General features: G+C 35.6%; 1 protein-coding gene across 1 annotated transcript in view; it reads left to right on the top strand.

Annotated features, from left to right (window-relative positions):
* The window catches only part of USH2A (usherin), a 397,560-nt gene that overhangs the window by 183,024 nt on the left and 191,045 nt on the right, over positions 1 to 23,491 (top strand). The window contains exons 32-33 of the mRNA XM_086629442.1: positions 19,929 to 20,088; positions 20,574 to 20,745. Coding sequence (XP_086485568.1) covers positions 19,929 to 20,088; positions 20,574 to 20,745 — 332 coding nt within the window. The remainder of the gene's footprint in view (positions 1 to 19,928; positions 20,089 to 20,573; positions 20,746 to 23,491) is intronic.

Raw genomic sequence — 23,491 nt, 5'->3', positions numbered from 1 at the left:
TACATTCTGGTTTTATTTTTGAATATAAACTACCACATTATGTATTACTAATAATATGAAAAATAGGATATAGGTTAGCATAACGACAGCTTAAACTAGTGTGCATTTTTCTTCTGCAAAAAAATAAATAGTTATCAAAAGTATAGGTTCAATTAATTTCTCCCTCATCCCCCCACTTTTCTGGTATTCTTGTAGTGCCATTTATCTTTTTGCAAGATCTCCATTAATCTCTCATTGCCATACCATTGCACTATTCTTAAGAATTTTGAAGTGCAAATAGTTGTGCTTCCAATCTTATTAAAATCATTACTGAAAGTTCGTCACAGGTAGTATTACTGATGTGTTTAGCTGCAACCTGGTTATAAATTTACAGGTAATGTAAAACGTTTGAGGAAGTGTTCACCATAATGTATTTTGTTTGTCTGGTTTTACATTCATGTCTGATTGTTTTCTGACTCATAGCCAAAGTGAATGCTTATTGATAGAAATTGTGGTCAAGTAACTTTTGTATTTGTTCTTTGAAAATATAGAAAAGGATAAATTAAAAAGGGTCAGGACTTGATTCCTCACATTCTACCTCTAAATCTTGAATGAAACATGAGAATACATTCAGCTAAAGTAGTCTAAGGAAAAGTAATGTGGTTCATAAGCTTCCTAGAGTAGTTCTTGTTGCTTATATCTAAAAATTATTCATGTTTTTTCTAGAGATTTTCATATTTTTGGTCCTATTGAGCATTTAATAACTTTGATTCCGATCAATTTTTAGGCAGATGTAAGATATAAAGTGAATAGAGAATCCTGCTTATTCAAGAGAGAAGACCAGTAAATCAGATTGTGTTGGCCTACACAGTACTGCACAATGTCCACTCTTGCCTATCGTTCTGAACATGGCATGGAGATCAGTCTGTTTACTTTGGTTTCATTTTATTTAACTGCCAGTTTCTCACTCTGCCTGAGGGGGAAGAGGCGATCTGAGCCAGCAGGCTGGGATTTGGGTCACTAGAAATCTCAGTCATTTTGAATCAGACTTATTCAAGATCTTGCTTAGATCTGCATGTACCTTTAGTTTGACCTGGTTTTGTTTCCTTTCAAATCCCAAGATTTTCTTTTTTGTGAGCTATAGGTAAAAGAAGTATAACATAATCCTCTTTTTTTTTTTTTTTTAATTTTTTTTTTTTTATTGAAGGGCTATGGTTTTACAGTGAAAAATTGTAGCTTTTGACTTTCCCATGTTAGACATGTCTCTCTCCTACCTCTCCTACATTTTTGGCTTTTCCCATGCTTTTATCCTTTTGATTTCAGTGTTTATGCTAGTGATGTTGGTGACTTATTGCCTCAACATAATATGCTATTGACCCTAAACAGAGAAACAAAGTTCACTGTCTCTGACATCTATTTCCTGTTCATTCACCAAAATTATTTTCCTAATTCAAAAACTATACAAATGAGTTCCTGACCAGTAGTCTGTATCAGAAAGTCATAGATTGTTTCTGTGTTTTTTGAAGTGCTATATCTATTAAAATGTTTGTGTTTTGTTTTTTTTTTAAAAACCTTTCTTTTTAGGAAGGCATCAATTCTGTCTAAAAATTAGTAGTTTGCTAACTTTCACGTCAGACCATGGAAAGTGCAATCAGTTTAGACCCGTACTAATTAATCACTTGAGGAGGGATAAGTTTTCTCAACACCATAATTGCATATACATTGTTAACTTATTTCTGATCTTGACAGTTGTTGAGGTGCTTGAAATACTCATTGATTTTCATGGAAATTTAAGTGTTTGTTTCCTCTAGGGGTTGAGCTGTAATTAAAATGAAACCCTTTAACAGCACACATGGCAAATATACGCTTTACCACGTTGAAAAGGGGAGCCCATTAGGCATCCATCATCCATTAGTGCCTTTAAATATTTTTCCCCATATTGAAAAACTTGGTTTCTGTGTTGTGAGTAATAAAGTGCTGAAATGAAGCCAGCCCCTGTACTACAACACCTTTGTTAACTGTGTCTGCTATTTTTCTGCTTCCCACCTGTATGCATTGGCCTTATGTCGTACTACTTCCTCGTGGAATCTGGGTGCCATTTCATATCCTGAATTCTAGTGAAAGCCTGATGTCTCTAATGGGTAGGGACAAGCTAAGAGGAAATACTCAGTCCAGGATCCGAAGTGGAATTTAGGCTGTGGGGATCCATGTCGCTGCATTCATGCTTTTAGTTCCTATATGTGAGTGTGCAGACGCTCCTGTAACCAAGACCAGCAGCTGCAGCTCAGGAAACCAATTGCAAGAGTGTTCTGCTCTCCAAACCTGCATACCTTACTGTTTGTTAGAGATGACTAGCAGCCGTAAGGAGATGGAGAAGCTTGTGCAGTTATCTTCAAAACTCTTGACATATACACACTGATCTTACAAAGGCTTTTGATTTTAGGAAAGTTTGAGTTAATTTTTCCTGTGGAGAGGAGAATGTGCTTCTCTCACCCATCCAAACACTCACACATAGAAGTTTGTACTTTGAAACATGGGGATTTCTTAATGTAATTCTTTTTTTTTTTTTCATATTTTTGAATTTAGGCAAGATATTCATTCTTGATTTCTTTTTTCTTTAAATTAGTCTCAAAAATTTCCTGCCTGCCTTAGATGAAAGAGAAAACATGGTAGGTTTTGTACTGAAAAGTACTAGACTACTGTGGCCTAAGCAGAAATGTGGTCTAATAAAAGCAGAAAAGTATAGTGTAAGCAGAGACAGTAATGATCAGATGTGACCCAAGTGCCAGGTTTTGTTTTGGTGGAAACCTTGTTGTGAAGAAACTTTAAGAAGAAGATTAGAGAAAAATAATTCCTCTATTCTTAAATGCTGAGCATTTGATGGACTCAGAAAACAGGTTCGTTACCTAACATGTTTGCAAAGGGAAATGACCTTGTAGATATCTTTAGAAAGTAAAAAATGTATAAATTTATCTTTGCGCTGAGCTTGGCGTTGAGGTTGTACGTCTGCATTTTCTGCAGCACTAGATAATTGACAATGTTAACAAATTGTGTTGGTATAATTTTCCTAGAAGAATCTAATGCTTCTCATCATGAATCTTTAAAAGGAAGATATTATTATTAAGACTCAGCTGTATGAAACTTATTTTTCTCTGCCAACCTGAAAGAAGAATTTCCAGTTTTTCAGAAAAGAGACCCTGTCAACTATGTTACAAGGGCAGATCCTCCACTGAGTTAAACGAGTATAGTGTTATCTTAAATTACCTGCCCAAGAGGTAAAAAAAAACTGTGACAGACTGCTTTGTACCAGGTTTCTGGGCAAAATATTAAGGAGAGCCTTGGTAAAGTTGAGAAAGAGCTGTCTCTACAATTTTGTCTAAGAGCGTGAACTAAGCTTTGGCTTATTCAAATTGTTATTTGATCTGAGTGTGAAAAGGCTGATCCTACAAAATGAGGATAGAACGGGATCCTTGTTTTTCTGTGAGGAAGAGGCAGATGTTTGACATCTGTGCAAACAGAGCTTAGCATATCTGGACTTTAAAAATGGGAGAACCCCAAATTAGTACCTGTATTTTTTTAATGTTGCTCTAAACCAGTAGTAATTACAGTACACGCTATGCACAGCCATGCACTGTTATTGCATTTTAGTGAAAAACTGGTGAAGTTTTTTGTGCTTTTTATCCCTGTGACTACTAGTGCTTGTTTTAAATGGTAGATCATGATAATAAAAACAAATTCCATCAAAATATCAATATTGTACTAATTGCCAAGTGAAATGATTTGAACAAGAAAATCTACAGAATGGTACATAGAGGATAATTGCGATAAGATGTATCACTGCAAGAAGTTGAATCACTGAGAAAAAAACACTTGCTCTATTAGATTTAAGATGTAGTTCTCAGGGTTATTTTTCATACAGTTTTTAGCTATAGCCGTGTTTAAAACCACCAATTTCCAACCCTAAGGATTTGTGTTCCTTTGTTTTAGGTCCTGCTCAAAGATGACAGACAGGCAGCTTTTGCCTTGAAGGACAAACATTAGAAAAATTCTGTAGTCCTCTGGTATGAGTTTATTTCCCATCTTCCAGATTGCAGTGGAGTATGTATAAATACCAAATGAACCCAGCCTGTTCTTTCACTAGGGTGTTTTGGAAAGAGCTGTTTGCTATCCAATACAACATTAGTGCTAGATTTATGTATGTTATAACTCTGAATGTCACAATTCTTTTTCTTTTTTTTGTGAAGCAGAGACTGACTTAACACCATTGTGAGCAATTAAAAGTTAGTCTTTACCTATTCACAGTTAGAATTGGTTATCAGAAACGTCTTGCATGTGACCCAACAAGACATGCACCATTTTCCCTTTCTTATTTGAGTCTTGCAGTACCATGCTACATTTCCAGGCCCACCCCTTATGCTTGGTTAAGCAACATATCCAGCTGTTAAGGCATACAGGAAATAACATGTTTTCCAGATGGCATATAAAGAATGCCTGCTGCTTCAGGCTTTGTTCTGGCCTGAGTATGCATTTAAGTAAACATATATTGGTACACCTAGCACTAGAGGGCAGAGTATACCAGTCTTACAGGAGAAGCTACCTTCCTCTAAAAGTTGAAGGCATGTAAGAAAGCACATTTGATACACCTGAATTGGCAACACTGACATTGCCAGTGACCGGTACTATCGTAATTAATTCCGCAGACCCAGAATGCAGATTCAGCAGGCACAAAACCAAAGGGCAAATGGGCTGAGTCTGGCATTCCTCTATTTCAGCTTCAGACAGAAAGATCTGGTACACTCATTGGTCTTAATAATACAGATCTGGGGAATTTAGAAGGGAGGGGAGGTGGGGTAAGGGTAAAAGCATTATGTTTATTTGTAGCAGCTCTGTTGTATCATTTTCTATTGCAGTGCATTAGTGCAGTGTTAAATAAAATCTGCTTATTTAAAATCCTTTTAAATAGTGTTTAAATATTTCCTGCTGATACAATCTGCTAAAGTAGTTATCCTTGCTGCAGATTTCAGTTAACCTTGTCGCAGATATTAAGCCTGAAGCTACACAGACTTTTAGGGACCTTGATTATAGAGCAAAACCTAATGGTGTCATTATAAAACCACAGCTGGACAAGCTTCTGGAGTCCTTGTCCTTTGATCAGATTTGGGTAACACAGCAAGCCAGGAGAGAACTCACGCTAACCCTGCTGGAATTGCTGAGCTCCCAGGTTGCTTGAGTACCGCTTTCTAAAAATTAAAGTGCAACACAAATTATGAAATGAGAGTGACTGGTACCTCTTAATCTTCTGTATGTACCAATGCAAACTAGAACAAATAACTTCTTCAGAGCTGGTAGCTGTAAAACAGAGAAAGTATTTTTTTTTCTCCTTTCCCTTCTGGCAGCATAGGAAATATTTTGGCTCTGGGCTGTTTTTTAAACAAAGAGAAGAAAAACATTGATTTCCAGGCTTGTCTAAATTCCATGACAAAAATTAAAACCATTAAAAATTATAAAACTCCCAGATTGTTTTGATCTTACTTCAAAATTAGTTGTCAAAATTAGACGTATATAGGCTTCTAGTTCTTTATTTTCTCCTTCACAGATATCTAGACTGGTCAGCAGGCTTAAAGATGCTGAGATCTCTTCAAAAGACAGTGTGTACTGAGGAGAACGGATTTAAATCCAGTGTTCATTGAGTTTAATTTGTAAAATTTAAATACAACCTTTTTTTTTTTTTCAAGCAGCAGAGCTTAATGTCCACACGTTATCATTTTGAGGTGTTCTGCACTGTCACGTGGATTTGCAGGTCTACTCCAAGACATCTCCGCTGTAGTTAGATAGCAGCAAATTCTTACTTCACCACTTTTTGAGATCAGTTTGTTGTAGTGTTGCCTGTACGAACCTCTCTTGGGCAAATTGGCCCAATCTTGTGCATCTTGTCTACCTTCCTCTGGGATTTCTGAAGGGCGTAATCTATTTCTCTGCATTTTGTCTTTCATCAGTGACAACTTCACCTAGGACCCTATCAAGTGGTATAGTTTTTCTTTGTAAGCTGTTGTCATGTGGTGACTACTGTTTGCTATTAAACATTATTAAGAGGTCTCCTTAGATTTATAAGACTATAATATGCTTTCTTGGCCATGTTGTGCTTATAGCCTGAAATACTACTTGTGGCAACTTATTTTCAGCAGTGTGTCCAGTTATTGTGGTTTGCCTGGAGCTAGTAAGGCAAAGTGGTGAGTTCTGTTCTGGCTTTGATTTTGCTCATAGAACAGACACGTGAGCTTATAGTTTAAGTCAAGTTTTCATTCAATCACACTTTTATTAAATGTTTTAGAGAACATCACAAACTGTGCAAGGGTTTATGTTCAACTTATAAATCATATGTTTATAGATAAAGAAAAGCATCTGGACTTTCCCGAGAGTTGAGTTGTGTTGTTTTGTTTTGGTTTGGTTTTGCCAGGATCATTTTGAAATGCTTGGTAAATCATTTATGCTTAGTTTCAGGTAATGCTGGACTCATGTAAATAAAGATATGACACCTCTTGCATAGATGGACTAAGGCCAAACCTCCTGCTTCTGTTCGAATCTCTTGATATCCATTCATAAGGATATACCTCACTTAGCTCTAACTTAATAGGCTTGGAAAGAATGAGGCAGCCTTTGTGATATTGCAAGCTGCATACTGAAGCTTCTCTCTGAGATTTTCCTTTATGCCCTGGAAAATATATTCATATTTCTCCTTACTCATTTAGGACCATTTGGTCTCCTGAACTGCCAAACACTTGATGTATATTTAGTTTAAGATAGACATTTTCTTCCATGCTGCTATTACGAATTGTGTTGGTTTATCAGCTGAGATAATTATTCTGACTATGCAGTACAGGCATTCCTGTTTGGCTTCTGCTAAACACACTCTTCTCTCTATACCCAGTATGTCCCAACCTTCCTTTAACACTAGTGGAATATCAATAAATGGTGAATAAGTACAGGCAGGTAACACCACAGTAATACTTCTGGAGGGCTCCCAACTGGGAATTCCCCTTTTCCTTGGTTTTATTAAATACACGGCCATAAGGATGTTGAGTCATTAATGGTTACTTAAATATTTTCAGCATTTTATTTATTAAAAAGCAGTAAGCTATAATGAGACATATTTATGGAAAGGAAAATCTTTGATGTTTTTATATGCTTCAGACTTGTTATTTCAATAAATCTGAGCAACTTCTTTACAACTTGCCTTTCTAAGATGCTTCACCAATTAATGTCTTTTTCTGTTAGTGTAAGTCAAGACCTTCCTAAGCATTTTTCATCTTTCATAAGTCTTGTCTTGTGTGTGAGCAATACAAGCCTGAGTGTTACAAGGCCGTATAATAGTTGGATATAAGTTCAATTTCAAAAATATTTGATGGTTTGTATGATTGGAGGAGGATTCCTGTATTTTCAGAATCCGTTTCCCTATCCTTCTATATGAAGACAAATGCAAGGCATAAGTCATATCACAAAAAGCATGAAAGGCATTCTAGGATACTTCCTTTCCTGTTGAATCAATGCCAGAAATCTAACCTAGGGTTCTACACTGATTGCCTAAATTGTTTATATAAAGCTTAATAGCCTTGTAGTCAGTACAGAATTCCATAATGCTTTCCATTAGTCTTCCATGAAATATTGTATTTTTACGACAATCTATTTCTGATTGAAGTGTTTTACATAAATTGTAGTTGGACTTTGAACAGTTTCGGGGGATTTTCTCTTTTTTGTTTCTTTCTTTTCCATGTTTTTTTAATTGTATAAATAGAGTGACATAATAAAGTGACATGTTACCAGGAAATTAACTAGTGAATGAGAAAAAATATTTAAGTGAACATAAAATTAAACATGTAAGAACAACATCAGATTATTGTGCTTTAAGTAAGGCTTAGTCTCATAGTCTTAAAATGAATGGAAAGGTGGATGATAAACATCATTATTGTTTCGGTGATGGCTGTTTTGTATACACCATGTTCCTTTATTACAGAGGCACATTTAAGTAACATTTACAGTATGCATATCTTGATTTCTTTCTCTGCGTGTTTGAGTATATGTATTGGTACATGTAAATAAGCATCTGAGTTTCTAGTTTCACCAAGGTGCTGTTCCATCATTTTGGTGAGGAGTGGTGCCACAGAAGGTCTACACTTGTAAGAATAAGTGATCAGGTGGGAGAGAGTCGATTTTTACACTGGTGATAATATACTGCCTGTGTTCTGTGTCTGGAAATATATCATTAGCTATTTCTATTTCTAATTCGTGATTTAATCAATTCAATCAATAACTTTATATGTTCTTTCTGTGAACATATGTGATTTCCATCAACAGAGGTACATAAATATATAAATTTTTATACAAATATCTTAGGGGAGACTTATTTTTATTTTAAAATTTTTCTAGTTGGTGTAAATTAAAGTTGGAATCAGTGTTGGATAGATAGAAGGGACAGCTAAAACAGCTCTGCCAACAGTTGAAAGCTTTCTTCTTAGGACAGTGAGTGAATAGCTTTTCATCCCCTCAGTCAGTGGAAAAGGATATTCCGAGGTAACTAGAGAATCTGACTTATTAAAAGCTTCTGGGCCCTCATTGCTTACCTTTCCAGGACCATTGGCTAGTCTGGGTGGGTGCATACACAAGATGCATGTGGTGAACATTTGCACAGGCTATTCTAGGGGAAACAGAAAATGAAGGAAATTATCAATAGCGGATCCACTGTTGGCACAGTGTGTCAGTAGCTTCCTTTTGAAAGTTGAACTTCTTGCTGACTTCGACCTTAGAACTATTTATAATCACTTAATTTTAGTATTGTTGATCATTTGTCTTCTGATCAGGGATTTAATCCAATTGATAAGAATGCTCACATGTTCTCATGGGCTGACGTGCTAACCTTTTCATCAGCTCAAGGATAAGAATGGTCTCCTACATATCAAAACAATTTTGATGCCTTTTGTTATTCTTAAAAGTTAAAGTACTATTTTCATTTCAACGACTGTTTTAAACTTTTGAGATATGGCTCTTGGGATTTGATACCATTGTTGCAATGTCACATAACAATTTTTAAGCTGTTAAATTGTACTGGGAATTAAATACATGCATAATTGAAGTCTCTCTCCGAAGTTTGCAGGCAGAGATAAAGTACATAGAATGCTAGTCAAGGAAAACTCAAAATCAAGTAAGATACACTGAAGAACTCAAATGATTAAATAAATAAATGTTACCAGAAAAAGAGAGGTACAAGTCTTACCTTAACTATGAAAAGAAGTTTCATGGCAGAGATTGAGGCAGAATAAACAAATGGTAGTTAGAACTAGAATATAATTTAATGTATTGGCACAAAGGGCAAAGGAAAATCCAGGGAACGAAGTAGACTAAGTTCAAAACAATAGAGAGAAATTACAAGAGGACTTCTTTCACCAAAGAATCTGTCTCTAGTGATGCCTCTTTGGGAGGTGCATTAATCAACACTGTAGTGCTTCAGCTAGAGAACCAAAAAATATTAAAGCAGCTAGACTAAAATAATTCCTTGCTTCTATGCCTTATCACCAGGTAACAGAGTGCTGCTTAGAGGTAGAACCGCTGTGGGGGAAAGCCACAGGCTTTCAAAATCCGTGGCCTTCATGCACTACTATATAGATTGTGGTCACAACACGTATTAATTTACAGGCTTCAGCAGAGAAGCTGAGGACATGAAGAGGCATAAAGATTAGTCTACTTGGACAGGAGATCCAACTAGAGGAGCAGTATGTTACATTAACTATTGAAGTGTAAGGATGTTTCAGCGGCAAGTTTTGTGTTCTCCTTTTAAGTTAGCCAGAGGACTTCAGTTTAGTCTGGCACCTTCTGAAAGCACTGACCTTTAACATCTGCCTCTTATAGTTGTGTGCCAGAGTTATCACTAGAAAATTCAGGAAGATGACACCAATCCTGTTACATAGAGCAGATACGTTCCCAACAATGACTACGAATGTATAGTGTCGCTTTTCTGCAAAAAAGAAAAAGTAGTGATTATAAAATCTAAACAGTCTAGCTGGAAAAAATAGAAAGAGAATCATGGAGCAGTGGAACTGAAAAACATACTATGTTTGACATGCACGAGATTGGAGGGGGGAGAGGATTGGGGTGAAATACGAAAGCCTCTTAAGGGTTTGCCACTTGTGAATTATGCATCTCACTCTCACTAGTAGGCGTAAATGCATAATTCTAATCTGTTCTTATTACTTATTTATAACATGCAGTAGAATGTAAATTCTGTGCCTCCTTTGTAGAAAGCTTAACATGCCAGTTAAGGTATGCAGATATTTCAGGCAGCCTACATAGACAACTTTCTTGGCATAGCACACCGTTGCCAATTAAAGAGCATAAACTTCAAACAATAAATTAAACTAGCATCTCCCCTCCTGTTTACAGGAGGGATATAGACAGGATGTAAGAAATAAGGGAGAGGATCAACAGATAATAAGAAGAGCATTCATCTTGAAATAAACTACTCTGCATTATTATTATTTATGATAGTTACTGTTATTAATAAAGTACATGTGGGATAGAGAAAAAGCCTGCAATGACCATTGAATTTATGAGACTGGGGACAGATGCATGCTCTTTCTTTTATATTGCTGGCACTGATCGATTTGTATTTTTCCCTGATGATGGTTTATGCCATTATAACTGTTTGGTGGCTCCTTACTTTTGAGTTATGGTTGCAAAGCACTTCACAAACGAGAACAACCCTGTGAACGTTATATCCTAATCTGCACATCCTATAGATACGCCATAATACAGAGCAGCTGATGGCACCACCTGTGATCTGTGTACCCACAAACATGATTTATTCTGGTAATCCCAGTTTAATGCATCACATCAGATTGTGGCAGTTATGTTATCTGATGACATTACTGACACTACATGACATAACTGGGTAGTGCAACACGTCAAGTTGAAAAAAACTTTGGGCTTTACAGGGTTTTGGGTTTTTTGGTGTCTGTGTATTGAAAATAAATATAAAGCAAGTAATTTTTTTTTTTTAAAAAAAGGAAAAAGAAATCCCAATAATTTTCCCCAACCGCATGTTGGCCATATTAATATATTAATGACTTAACAACTGGGGCTGATTGTTCCCGTAAGGACAGAGGAGAGCAGGTAGAAGTACATATATTTTACTGTGCTGCTAATTTTGTGGCCAGCTGAAAACTAGCTCAGCTTTGGTAGTCTTGCAACAGATTTAACTTGCTATAAATTGTCTTGTTTAGGAATGGTGCTCAGAAGCTGAGTCCTCCCACTATCCTTGTTCCAGCAGTACAGTAATGTTTTAGCAAAACCCTTTATTCTCTGACTATAATTCAGATATACAGAGCTGTTCTGGTCCTGGGAAGGTGACAGTATCTCTTCTACAGAAACTCTTAAATCACATGATGCCTTGCCTGGGTGGTGAGAGTTGTTCTCTAATCATCTTGCATGCCTGATGCTATACAAAATGGTGGAACAAGTTACCGTAATTGATGTAAAATGCATATATAGCTAAATAAAGCTCATAACCTATAAGCCAATAATCTGTAACCTCTAGCTGATAGCAGTTCAAATGCCATTGTCTCATTTTTCTTTGTTTAGGTTCCAATTTCTAGTCTAAGAGTCCTGTCTCCAGTTTCTCCTTGCTTGATGAATTTTTTTTTTGTTGTTGAGTATTTTGTTAATTTAAACAATTGTTTTGGGGTTAAAGTGGTATTTTGTGATTTAGTATGCATATTCAATTTTAATAAGTAAAAATCTACTGGTAAAATAGTTTACTTTTTGTCAAAGAAAATATTTCATAGGGAAATTAATTTCTTTCCTCCCATCCCTCTTTTTCTTTGCTTAGGCAGGAAAGCTTATAAAATAAAATAGAGTATTGAAGAGTTCTCAGTAATCTCAGATACAGAGAGAGAAGAATAGAAATCTAGCAGGACTCTGTTCTACAGATTTGCAAATAACAGTGATGCTTATAAAAATAATTTTTAAAACATTATGTTGATATTTAATGTCTCTCCCCTAGAATTTGATTTATAAAGATAAACCTGAATCTTCTTGTCAGCAGTAGATGTTCCATGATTTTGGGTGGGGTAAGTTTCTCTGAAAATTCCACTTTCTAAATGTGTTGGATGTTTTTTTTTCCCCCCTGTATTATTGAAAGGGAATTGATGGAAACACAGGGTCCTAATTGCTTTTCTATGTAGCACTTACTATCTTATATACCTATATGGTGTGTCATCTTCTTTGTTTCCTTTTCTCAGGTTGTTTTTTCAGCCTCTCTTCCTAAGAGAGTGTTTGTAAGCCTGGACTTTCTCACTGCCATTTTCCAGACAGACTTTATTTTTGCACTCTGTAATATATGCTATTCCAGATCAGACTGAACTATTGATTTATGTAAAATGGATAGTAATAGTTGCTGTATTACTTACCATATATTCTTATATAACTTAACATCTTACTGGCTTCTCTCAGCACAGCTGCACATTCATATGTGTTCTTCAGTGAGTTGTGAAAGTGGCAGTCAGGCACTTCTCTTGACCTGATACAATTAACTCAGCACGGAATGTATAGTGGATCTGAATTTCTTTTCTCGCACTGCAGCAAGATCGGAATTACTTGGGAATACAGGATGTAGTTCTGTTAGTGAGCCGAAGGGTTCTTGCTCGTACTCATGTGAATCCAGAGTAGTTCCATTATTATAGCAGCAGATATCTGAGATTCAAATTTGCAACGTAGTTGCCTAGTGCAAATATTTTTTCCAGTTTTGAACGTAAAGCTGAAGAAATATAGAGGCAAAATGTTCAAAACACTTTTTTTTTTTTGCCTTTTTCACTTTTCTGGGCTTGATATTGACTGAGAGATCATAGTTCTTATGATGTATACTAACAGCTCCCCTCTATTTAACATGAGAGCAATATAGTGACTGGCTTGGGAGCATTCATGAATGAAAATTTTCATTTAAATCTTAAAATAGGGCTGTGTCAGGCCATTTGATGTGCAAAGAAATGACAAAGAGAGAAATAGAACGAAGATAGTGATATTGGTATGACCACAGTTACTTCTCTTCATATGCCTGGTAAAAATTAGTGTGCTCTGTCCTCTTTCCGCTTTCTCTCCCTCTGACCTTCAAACTCACCTTCTTCGTCCAGCTGTTATAATTGAAGTAAACTAGGGAGACAATGCACAGTTTTAATTCTAGTAAACAAAGACATAACTTGGAAGTTCATCAGGTTCATTTGATGCTGAATGTTTACAACTGACTGGCTATGTGTGTTTTGGCAGCAAGAGAAATATTTAAAAAAAAACCCCAAAAACAAATGCCTCTATATTTTTCTGATGGTGGTTAATGATGAAGGTCCAGGGGAACAGTTTAGGGATGTTAGGGGAGGGGGAGTATTCCAAGGAGGTTCATGCATGCACCATGATTCTTCTGTGGTCAGTGCCATGAAATGTCTTTACAGTCACATAAGGAATCAGGTAGATTAACTGGAGGTAAAGGATTGAAGGAGAAGTTTAAAAGTCCTCCTCTGATGCTTCCCTTCAACTTTTTCTAAGCAATGTGATATGTGACACTCCACAAGTTTCTAATTTTCTTCAGCTGAGCACCTTTAGCATTTCAAGCTAGTGTGTTGTAAGTGGAAAGTGAGAAAGTCTGGAAAATGTACTCACAGTAGTTATCTGAGGAACATGGCTTTAAAAGAAAAGACTGGAATCCTTGTAGTCCAACTTCTGCAGTGGAAAAGGAATAATATGCATATTTAATTAAAAAGACATGTACCTTTCTAGGGTGAGGTTAAAACTAATAGTTTTACTGGAAAAAAAAAAAGGGAAAAAGAAATGTAATAATAAGGAATAAAAGCTTATGAGGCCTTGTGACTTGGCCAGGAGGAAGCATAATATTTCATGAGTTTGTGCTTTGGAAATGATAAATGGCAGAAAGATTTTCCTTACAACAGTTAAGGGTTATAATAGCATAACCAAGAAACGTTACTAAATGTGAAAACAAATAGACTTTGTAATCTTTGTTGTTAAAACATAATTATATTTAAACAGCATTTAAGTACTTTGGAGCTACCTCTTTTCCAAATGTGGAACTACTATGTGCATGTAATAACTGAAATGATTAAAGATCCTTTTCTTTCATATTTGTGCCAAAGGATTTTTCTTCTTGAATATGACTCTTTTTACTCTTTTTGCATAGTCCAACATTACTGTCATGTTTTTGGTGCTCCGATATGATACATGGTTTTGTGCTATGCTCTTTAATTCCTCAGAGAGAACCTGGAAATCATACCTTTCCTGAACTCTTCTGAAGCATATGAAGCTCGAATGGAATGAGGATTTGCTCTTTCATGAGTAATTTGGAAAACCAGCAATATTTACTGCTGAGCAAATAGCTTATAAAAAACATCAGCATTTGTTGGCCAGCTAAAAACAACCATGTGCCATTGAGCAGAATAACAGCTTATGGTGTTCCTGAAAATAATAATTTGTGACTCTATTTCTCTTTCTTTCTTTCTTTCTTTCTTGCCCTTGTTTTTAGTGGTTTCACAAAATTCTTTTCTCACTCTGGAACATTCTTAATTATTAATTAATATCCAGCAGAAGCTGCTGCTGTCTTGGAAGATAGCTGCTTTCTTCAGTTAATAGCCTAGTTCCACATGTGAAAGGCCATTCGTTGCTGGGTTATACAACTAGGTATAGGCACACACTGTTTTCTTGGGCTTGATTGAGTTGCCTGAAGGAGGCAACTGGTGTCACTTGTGATACTCTCTTTTTGCTGAAATATTTTCAAGCAAAAATATTATGTATGACATCAGGTTTACAGGAAATCTGTGGTAGAAGATATGCAGTGTTACTATATCACATTTCCAAAGAAGGTTGTACATTAGTGATGGTTCTTCAAGAGTCAATATAACTGATTGGTGCTTTATAAATACAGAAAACAGGATATACTGTACTAAAAGTTATATTTGAGTTGTTGCCTGCTTTCAGAAAACAGCGGATGGGAAAGAACTGCTAATGATGTCTGATGGAGCAAGCCTGATAATGCGATCTTGGCCCCTACTTCATGAATTTGATTTTTTTTTTGGTAGTGCATAAAAATCAGATGAGGACATTGTTGTATTTGATGATGCAGATTTATGGTCCCAAAGAGTGTACCTTCTAATTAAATATTAAGTTACTGTGAGTTAATTGAACAAACTATGAGAAAGAAGATAGGAGAACAGAATAAGGATGTGAGTAATGAGCTGTAGTAGTAGTACAGTCTACCTACATAAACAACGTGGTGATTGGAATTCTTTGGAAGTTTTTCATCTTCATACTCTCTCAGCAGGTTTTCTTTGTTGTGCTGCTAACAATCCCTTGCTACAGTGCTGCCGTATTATTTTCCTTTGAATATAGCAATGGGGTAGCTACTGTCTCAATTCTTTTCCTGAGAGAAACTATGTGGGGTTCCTTACGCAAGTCACGTTTCAACTGAGCGCTCACCAGGACCGGATGTTGCCATTTCTAGTCCTTACAATAACTGCCTGAAATCAGGAAGAGTGGAAATAGGGTGGAAGAAGGGAGGAAAGGGTGTGTGACTCTCGGGCTGTTAACCTGAACACAAAATGCTGTGTGTTACAGATAAATTAAAACGTTGTAGACGTTACTACTGTGTTCTTTTTTAATTGTGATGTAGTCTGACATTTGACAGTAAAGCTCATGTTTTGAGACAAGTTCTTAAATCCCCAATTTTGCAAATGTTTGGTATTTTTAATGCTATTAGCTATGTTTTTCTTCTCTACCTTAGTAGTATCTCTCAAATTCTGTGCTAAAAGTAGCACTGTAGTGTTGCATATTATCTTTCAATGACTATCATTAAATTTGATCAAAGCAAAGTGAGCGTTCTTATTGACCATGCAAACAGGGTCATTCTTTATTCATTCTATCTCAGACATTGATTCTGCTATCAGGGGTTATTAGAAACTGGATATATACCAAGCACTATAGTTGGATTTACCAAGATAGTAAAGATAGTTGCCTTGGTTAGTGTAGGAAGTTCCACATATACCACGTACATAATAAATGTAGCGGTATGCAAATGTCAATTTTAGTGATAGTCACTATAGTTAGCAATTCTCTTGCTGACATATGAGTTAGAAAAGAATTTAGTTTGTTTGTATTGCCTCTGAGGTCAAAGAGATGAAAAGTCAGGTTGATCATCTCTCCTTGCCTTTCCTCTCTCTCCCTCCTCACCTTTTGTTCTGGTGAAAGTAAGTAACATTTTTAAAACAGTTATCTGGGATTTTATTTTAGTTCTCTTTTTTTGGTCTGTTTTAGAGGTGAAAAATATAGAATTATTTTCCTGTCTACCTGGTGCCTTAATAGGATCATTTGAAGGAATCCTGTACCCCCAAGAAAGTAGCTTTTTTCTTTGTCCTTTGGTGCTCTTTGCCCCTCTGAATTCAGAAATGAGTAAAAGACCTAATGGTGAATTTAGGATTTTCTCAGTAAACCTCTATAATTTTAAAGTTTAGCTTTGCTTTGGTAAGAAATAAGTGATTTAAGAGAGTGCTTACTGCAAAATTGCAAGAAGCAGCATTTGATATTATTTTAGAGTAACACAGGAGATTGGTATTGTGGAAAACACAGAAATATAACCTAATCAGGCAAATGTGTAAGGAAAAAAAAATCTTTTTCTTTTTCTGTGAATTGAAAAGAAAATAATTCTCCGCTTATTAGGTTCATTTTGTAAATTGAGATCAATGAAATTCTTCCAGCAACAGCATGAAATCAATTGTAAAATAACATATAATGCTCTATATTGTAAATTATAGTTTATTTCATAATAATCATGGAGTTTTCCATGCATTGAGATGCATTTTCTTGTAATGTATTTCTGGATAATGCTTGTGGATCTGTTTCTAATGTGTTTGAGAGTGATCTGTTTTTCTTGTCCACAATTGCCTACATTTGATCTTATGCAAATCATGCAATCAAGCAAATGGAAAGTAAGGCGTTGTTGCTAGAGGACCTTGACAAACAGTGGCTTTGTAGGTTTAAGAACCTCCTCCCTGCTCATTCAGATTCATGTTTGTATCTGTAGTTGTTTGAATCCGTTGATCCATTATGAAACATTTTGAACTTTAAATAAGAAAATTACTACTGAATCGGATTGTGACAAATAATTGCATCAGTTACGATGTAATGTGATTTTAACTGTTCAGTTTGTCAGTTTTGGTTCTAAGCTTTCAGGAATACTACCTATACGACTTTTGCAGGCTCATCCAAACTTTGATGAAGTCTATGGAGAGACTTTCATTAACTGCAAAGCTCATGCTTTGAGTGACATTCCTGTCTTGATTTCTGTGTTTTCTTCTCCTTCTCCCACTAATTTCATTTTTCTTTTTAGCTTTATCTTGACAAAATCTTCCGGATTCCATTCAAACTTTCTATTTGGCATTTATTAGTCAAAATGCATTGGTATTATTAAATCAAGATGAGGAATAATAATTTCCTTTGATTCTGGTTACATGTTGCTTTTCTCCATATTGTATCTTTCTACTTTATTTTTTTTAACTTCTCCTCACCTCTCCTTCTCTCCCCTCTCAGTATGCTTATCAGTTGATCCTAAAGGATCTTGCTCCTCATATGTTCTGTGTTTCCACTCCTTGTTATCCCTGTTCTCTTAAACTTTGCCTGTTTCCCTGTCTTGTCTTTTTGCTTTTTCCGTTCCTGTCACTGAGACATACATAGCAATTTATAGACGCTTGTGTTTTTCGGTGAGTGAAATAAAATATTTTCTTCCATTCTCTTCATCCCTGACAAAGTTCCTCCCTCTTCAAATGTAACTAGATATTTCCGGAAACTCTTATGCATGCAAGTAGTCTCATCAGCTACAGTGTGCATCAAATCAGGGTTCCGGTGCAAGCTACTTTTTTTTTTTTTTAAAAAAAAGCAGTTCCTTCATGAGGAATTTTCCTTAAAGGAGAGAAAAATACCCTCCCTCAACCCCCATCCCAAATCTGTGTACAAGTGATCCACCATAAACAAATGGAAAAGGAGAAATCTGCTTTTTCTCTTCTCCCTTCCCTTGTGCTATATTCAGCTTGCTGAGTGAAGTCCTGCAATACAGTTTCAAGTTAGAGAGAAGAATGTGTATTCACTGTTTGCAAGGATATGAATTCAATAGGTGCCATGGATTGCTTTCAGCTCTTCATTTTAGGATTGCTAAAAGTAAAATCCTTCTGGTCACTTGTTTGCCCCCCCAGAATATGGAATATCTGATACTTGTCTCCTAGACTTCCATCTCCATCTGTACTTTTTGCGGCTTCTTTGATGGCAGCTGCAACAAACAAGGGATCCAGGAAGGTGGACACTAATGAGGGCAATACAGTCGGTGCAGTACGTGGAGTTTACTTTCTCTGCTTGCTGAGCCAGCTTGAGCACCTGCTCTGGAGTGTGCTTTCCCCCTCTCGCCCACATAAGCACTGCTTAACCCTGGTAGAATCAGCCCCATTATGTTGATTAAACATGTCACTGTGTTAGAGGCATTCATTTGATGATTTTTTTTTTTTTTAGTTATGGCTTTTTTTTTTTTTAACTCACACTTTGCCATGTGCTCCATAGAACAATACCGCTGAGTGATACTGCGTTTTCAATGAAAATGCACAAGTTCATTCTCTCTTCTCACAGAGTGGAGTAAATCAGAAGGGTTCCATTGCAGCAGGGACATTATATAAGGGGGAGAACTAATGAGAAAGAAGTTTGGTCTACAACATTTCTGCTTCAGTGATGTCTTTGTGATCCTGTTGTAATTTTTGAATGCTCACAGATGCTCATAAATATTTTTGTACAAAATGATAGTTTGATACTATTTGGCTCTGAAAACACTAGCATTTATTGTGTCTTGCAAAACCCCATAACTTTTCTGGCATTCTAAGAATGTGTATCTATAACATATGCATTTTACTTGTGTACCTTATAGTGTTGCCAAAACCTCAATTGTAAATTCCTTCTTAAAGGATTTGCTCATTAAAATCTGTGATTTGTGTTTTAATAAAAAAAAAAGAAGATGATTAGAAAATTATGTCTGCTTTACTTTCCTACTATAATTTTTCTAATAAACATTCCTTTATTAGTACAGGGAAGAATATATGACGCTAAATATCTTTTAGAATATTCGTTCAGCAAAGATGATACATTTTATTTACCATTTTCTGCAGTAAATGAAACTCAGGATAACTTCATAATAAATAACTATTTAACAGTTGTTTTGCTATAGCATTAGACAGGTTGTCTTTACTGAAATATGGTTTACAAATGTTTGATGTTCATGCAGCTGAAGACAAACAGAGAGAGCGAGAACAGACCAGTATAAGTGGTGGCAACAATGAGCTTCCTTTGTGTTCATGCTTACAGTGAAATCTACATGGAGTGAATCATTGTATGTATTGATGCTTGACATTCATGTATCATACAGCACTCCTTAAAAAAAAATTAAATATAATCTGGCTGTGTTAATGAACCCATACTTGTTTTTCCATTAATTTGATTTGATTTAATCATCTTAAAGGAGTTCATTTGCCACCGTAGTGAATTGATATAGTATGTAGCACCTAAGAGGCTAACATAGTTTTGTTTGGGTGGTATATATTGTAGTTTCAATGTACTGTACGATGGGGTCATCCCAACCAAAGGGCAATCCATGGCTCTATTAGAAGTCAAAATTTGTGGTTATTTGCTATTAAACAATCAGCAGCTATTCATTCCTCCGGGACAAATCTGAATCATTTAAGAGATACAGATCCCTCTTCCTCTTTATTTTATGAATTCACTACCCTCTGAAAGTTACAGAAAAACAAGGTAAAATACACACATACAAAAAAAAAGGTAAAATACACAAAGTAAATTCATATTCCTTTTTTTCCCCCTAGATTTAGCAGTTTTTACACCACACCAGTTTCTGCTCACTGCATGCACACTTGCTGGCTGTACAAACAGTTCCCAGGTCACCTTGTTTACAGCACAGCTGCCACCATCTCACGTAGATGCCCCGGTCCTGACGGTTTTGGATTCTAGAACAATATACGTACAGTAAGTAAGAATTTCTTCTTTCCTGACAACACAATAGAGCATCAGTTTATTCAAGATTTCCAGTGAGTTCAATCAGGGGAAGGGTTTGTGACATAAAATTAAATTTATTATGATTAAATGCATAGAAGTGATTAGTTTAGTGGTTCTGTGAACCTTCTGATTATCACTTGCCAACTTAATTTCCATTTTGTCTTTACGCAATCAGTATAACCTACATATGGGCATAGCCTCTGCAAACTTCAGTGGAGGAAATGTTCTGGTGATATGCCCATATTGTAGCCCTTGCTTTTTGTGTTTCTGTAATCATTTAACTGTTGAGTATAAATACTGCATTAGGGGTATGACTTTGATTTATTTTTGTGGTTGCAAAACTATGTTTTCAAATTCTTAAAATAAATGCCACAAAGTCCCCTAAACAAAGCCTTACATTTTTCAATACAGTTGAATCTTTGCTTGTCTTAATCATATTTTGTTTTTATTTGCAGATGGAAAGAACCAGTAGAAGTAAATGGAATCCTAGATCGCTATATAATTTATATTGCCAACAATGAGCAGAATTTTACAAAGTGGAATGTAATCTATAACAGTACAGAACTTTTTCTGGATTTTACTATTCAGCAGCTTTTCCCGGGTACTGAATACCTCATAAAGCTAGCTGTAAGTTTTAAAGATGTGTAGTAGAGGTGTAAAAAGGTGAAAATGATTCTGATTTTGTTAACATCTTAAATACTTAATGGTTCATATGTCCACTTTGTTTTACCTCTTCCTTCTGAAACTAAGGTAGGTGAGCCATCCTGAACAGTGGGTGTTTTGTTTCAAAACAAGCTGTCAAAAAATGTGCATGTAATTTAAAGCCAGATTTTCTTCAGGGATAAGTTGGATGATAACTAATAGAGAATTGACCAGAAATATATGTCAAACTTAAAAAAATGTCTCCTGCCCCCAGTGTATACAATGTTGAATGAATTTGAAAATGTTAGCCTTTCATATTTTGTACCATGATAATTTGCTTTTTCTTCATAAAATCTGTATGTACAAGGAAATAGCAGAGAGGAAAAGAGTTCAGTGTGAAGTAGCAGTTTGTTTATTGAAAATGTTTCAAAAGACCTTGGTGTTTTCATTGCATTTCTTTATCATTGGTTTTGTTTTGTGATGAAATAGAACAGCTTCAGCTCACTAACAAACCTGAAAATACATGCATAAAAGCATGGGATTGTCCCTTGTTTTAAGCACACTGTTCATTTTATAACAATACCTATATAAGGATATTTGCTTTGATAAATGCCATAGAAAAATATTCTGCTCTTGATTATGAATAAATTTACATTTATGTAGACTGGGTATGCATTCATTTTTTCTTAACATGCTCTTGAATGTTCTAAATATTATACCACAAAAAATAAACTACCTTCAGGTAATGATAAGGATTTGACTTGAACTTGAAAAAGCAAGGATATTCAGTCTAATTAAAGCTTAGATTCACATTGAAATTAATTCATTTGTGCCTAGAAATTTCAGCATAGTAAATTGTATGGCATATAAAATAGCACCATGTCCAAAACTAAGGCAGTACTTCAACGAGCATTTTATGCCTTTATAAGCAAGCAGGGCTATCAAAAGAATTTGTGCTGTCCTTCACTGTGCCACAGCTCTTCTCTGCTCTGGCCCAGCTCCTGTGCATGGGGGGCACAAGTAGAGAGGATTAGGAGAGAATTAACATCTAGGATCCAGAGAGCCACGGGGACTGCTGCTTTTGATGGCTCTGCCTTGGAACATGATTAAAACCAAAACATTGTTGTGTGGACTTTGGTTTTACTTCAGTCATGTGTACAGCTTGTCTAGATGTTACTGAATACATTCTTAGGAACTTTTGGTCTTTATATTTTATTTCTCATTTCCTTGTTGATTTTTTTTTTGTTGTTTGGTTTTGTTTGTTTGTTTATAAATGTATTTGCAGTGCATCAATAACCAGAAAGTAAGCAAAGATCATTTCTTCTGATGGTGAAGATAACCAGATTTATCTGGGTAAAATGCAGTGGTCTGTGAAAGGCAGGTTAGAAGATCTAAATGTCCTTGCAACTTTGAAAATGGCAAATCTAAAAGTGCTTGAAATCCCCAATATCTTTGAGGTGGTAGCTTTCTTAAAATGCTTGAACCCGTCGTATTTAGAAGTTGTCAGACTAGTTTGAGAAGAATGTACTACTAGAGATTTACAAGTTATGAAGCTTAAATGTGGCCAAATGTTATACTTGATGAAAACAAACAAACAAACCAACCAAATCAAACACGCACACCTGGGAAGAAAATTAAATATGTAGTGTTTCACATATAATTTAATCTGAATTTCAATAAAACTTTTAAAGTAGAAGCACCAATAGCATACCTTCAACACTGGAAATTTAATTAAATACTTCCTCTGTGTGTGTGTTGTGGGTTTGTTTTTTTTTTTGTTAGAATGAAATATTTCTGTCAGCTAGAACCTTTTTCTTTTCCTTGTTTGACAGGTAATAATAATTTTGGTTTGTATCCATGCAAAAACTGGTTTTAGTTTATGTGGGAAACTGGAAGTTGAGTTTTCAAAAGTTGCAGCTTTGAACACAGGGACGAGTATCCTATCAGCAGAACTTTCAGCACCTCACAAGCTGCTGGCTTTAATTTTTGTATGACAAGGTTAATATAAGTACATGAAATAAAGTTAACAAAATATTTATCTTTCCATGCTGTTACTAATTTTCGCAATTGATTACTGCCATTTAATATGTAGCAATTGTATTCATAAATGAGTGAAGCACTTTTTATAAGTAAATCTAATTCTTCTTTCCGAAAGTCAGCAGAGAAGCCTTAAGGTCATGTCTCCATGGATTAGTGCAAAGGAACTTGCATTTGCTCTGTTCGTGCTCTAATCTGGATGGGTGTGAGACAGTCCAATCTTGAAAGCAAATGAAATGTGAAAGGCTGCATTTAGTAGCACTAATCTAAAATCTCCCAATTTAAAGATGAGCTTTCTTTTACTGATTTTCATTAGAAGAATCAGAAACTTCATACCCCAGCAAGTTTTAGAGATACAAAAAAACTGAGCTTCATGAAATTCAAGAAATAAGTGAATGGGAAGGCTGCCGTTACTGACCTCTTCAATGAAAAAGCTCTCCACTGCTGAGGAAGACTTGGTGGAACTTGTTTAGCAAAGAAGTAAGGAATGTAAGAAGAAGAGGTCTTCCGGAGCTGATCTTTTTGGCTTCTTCATGAAACCAGTAGAAACGAAATTAATTGGAGAATGGTCTGCCTTTGCTGGAAGGATGATTGTCTTCAATGTTTTACTTATCAAAATGCTAACAGTTATCTGAGCTTCCATCTAAGCTGATGTTTTGGGTTTTTTTTAAATGCTATCATGTTTAAAGTAATT

Source organism: Tauraco erythrolophus, chromosome 2, assembly GCF_009769465.1.
Source record: "Tauraco erythrolophus isolate bTauEry1 chromosome 2, bTauEry1.pri, whole genome shotgun sequence".
NCBI classification, from domain to species: Eukaryota; Metazoa; Chordata; class Aves; order Musophagiformes; family Musophagidae; genus Tauraco; species Tauraco erythrolophus.
This window is presented reverse-complemented; position numbering and strand designations above follow the sequence as displayed.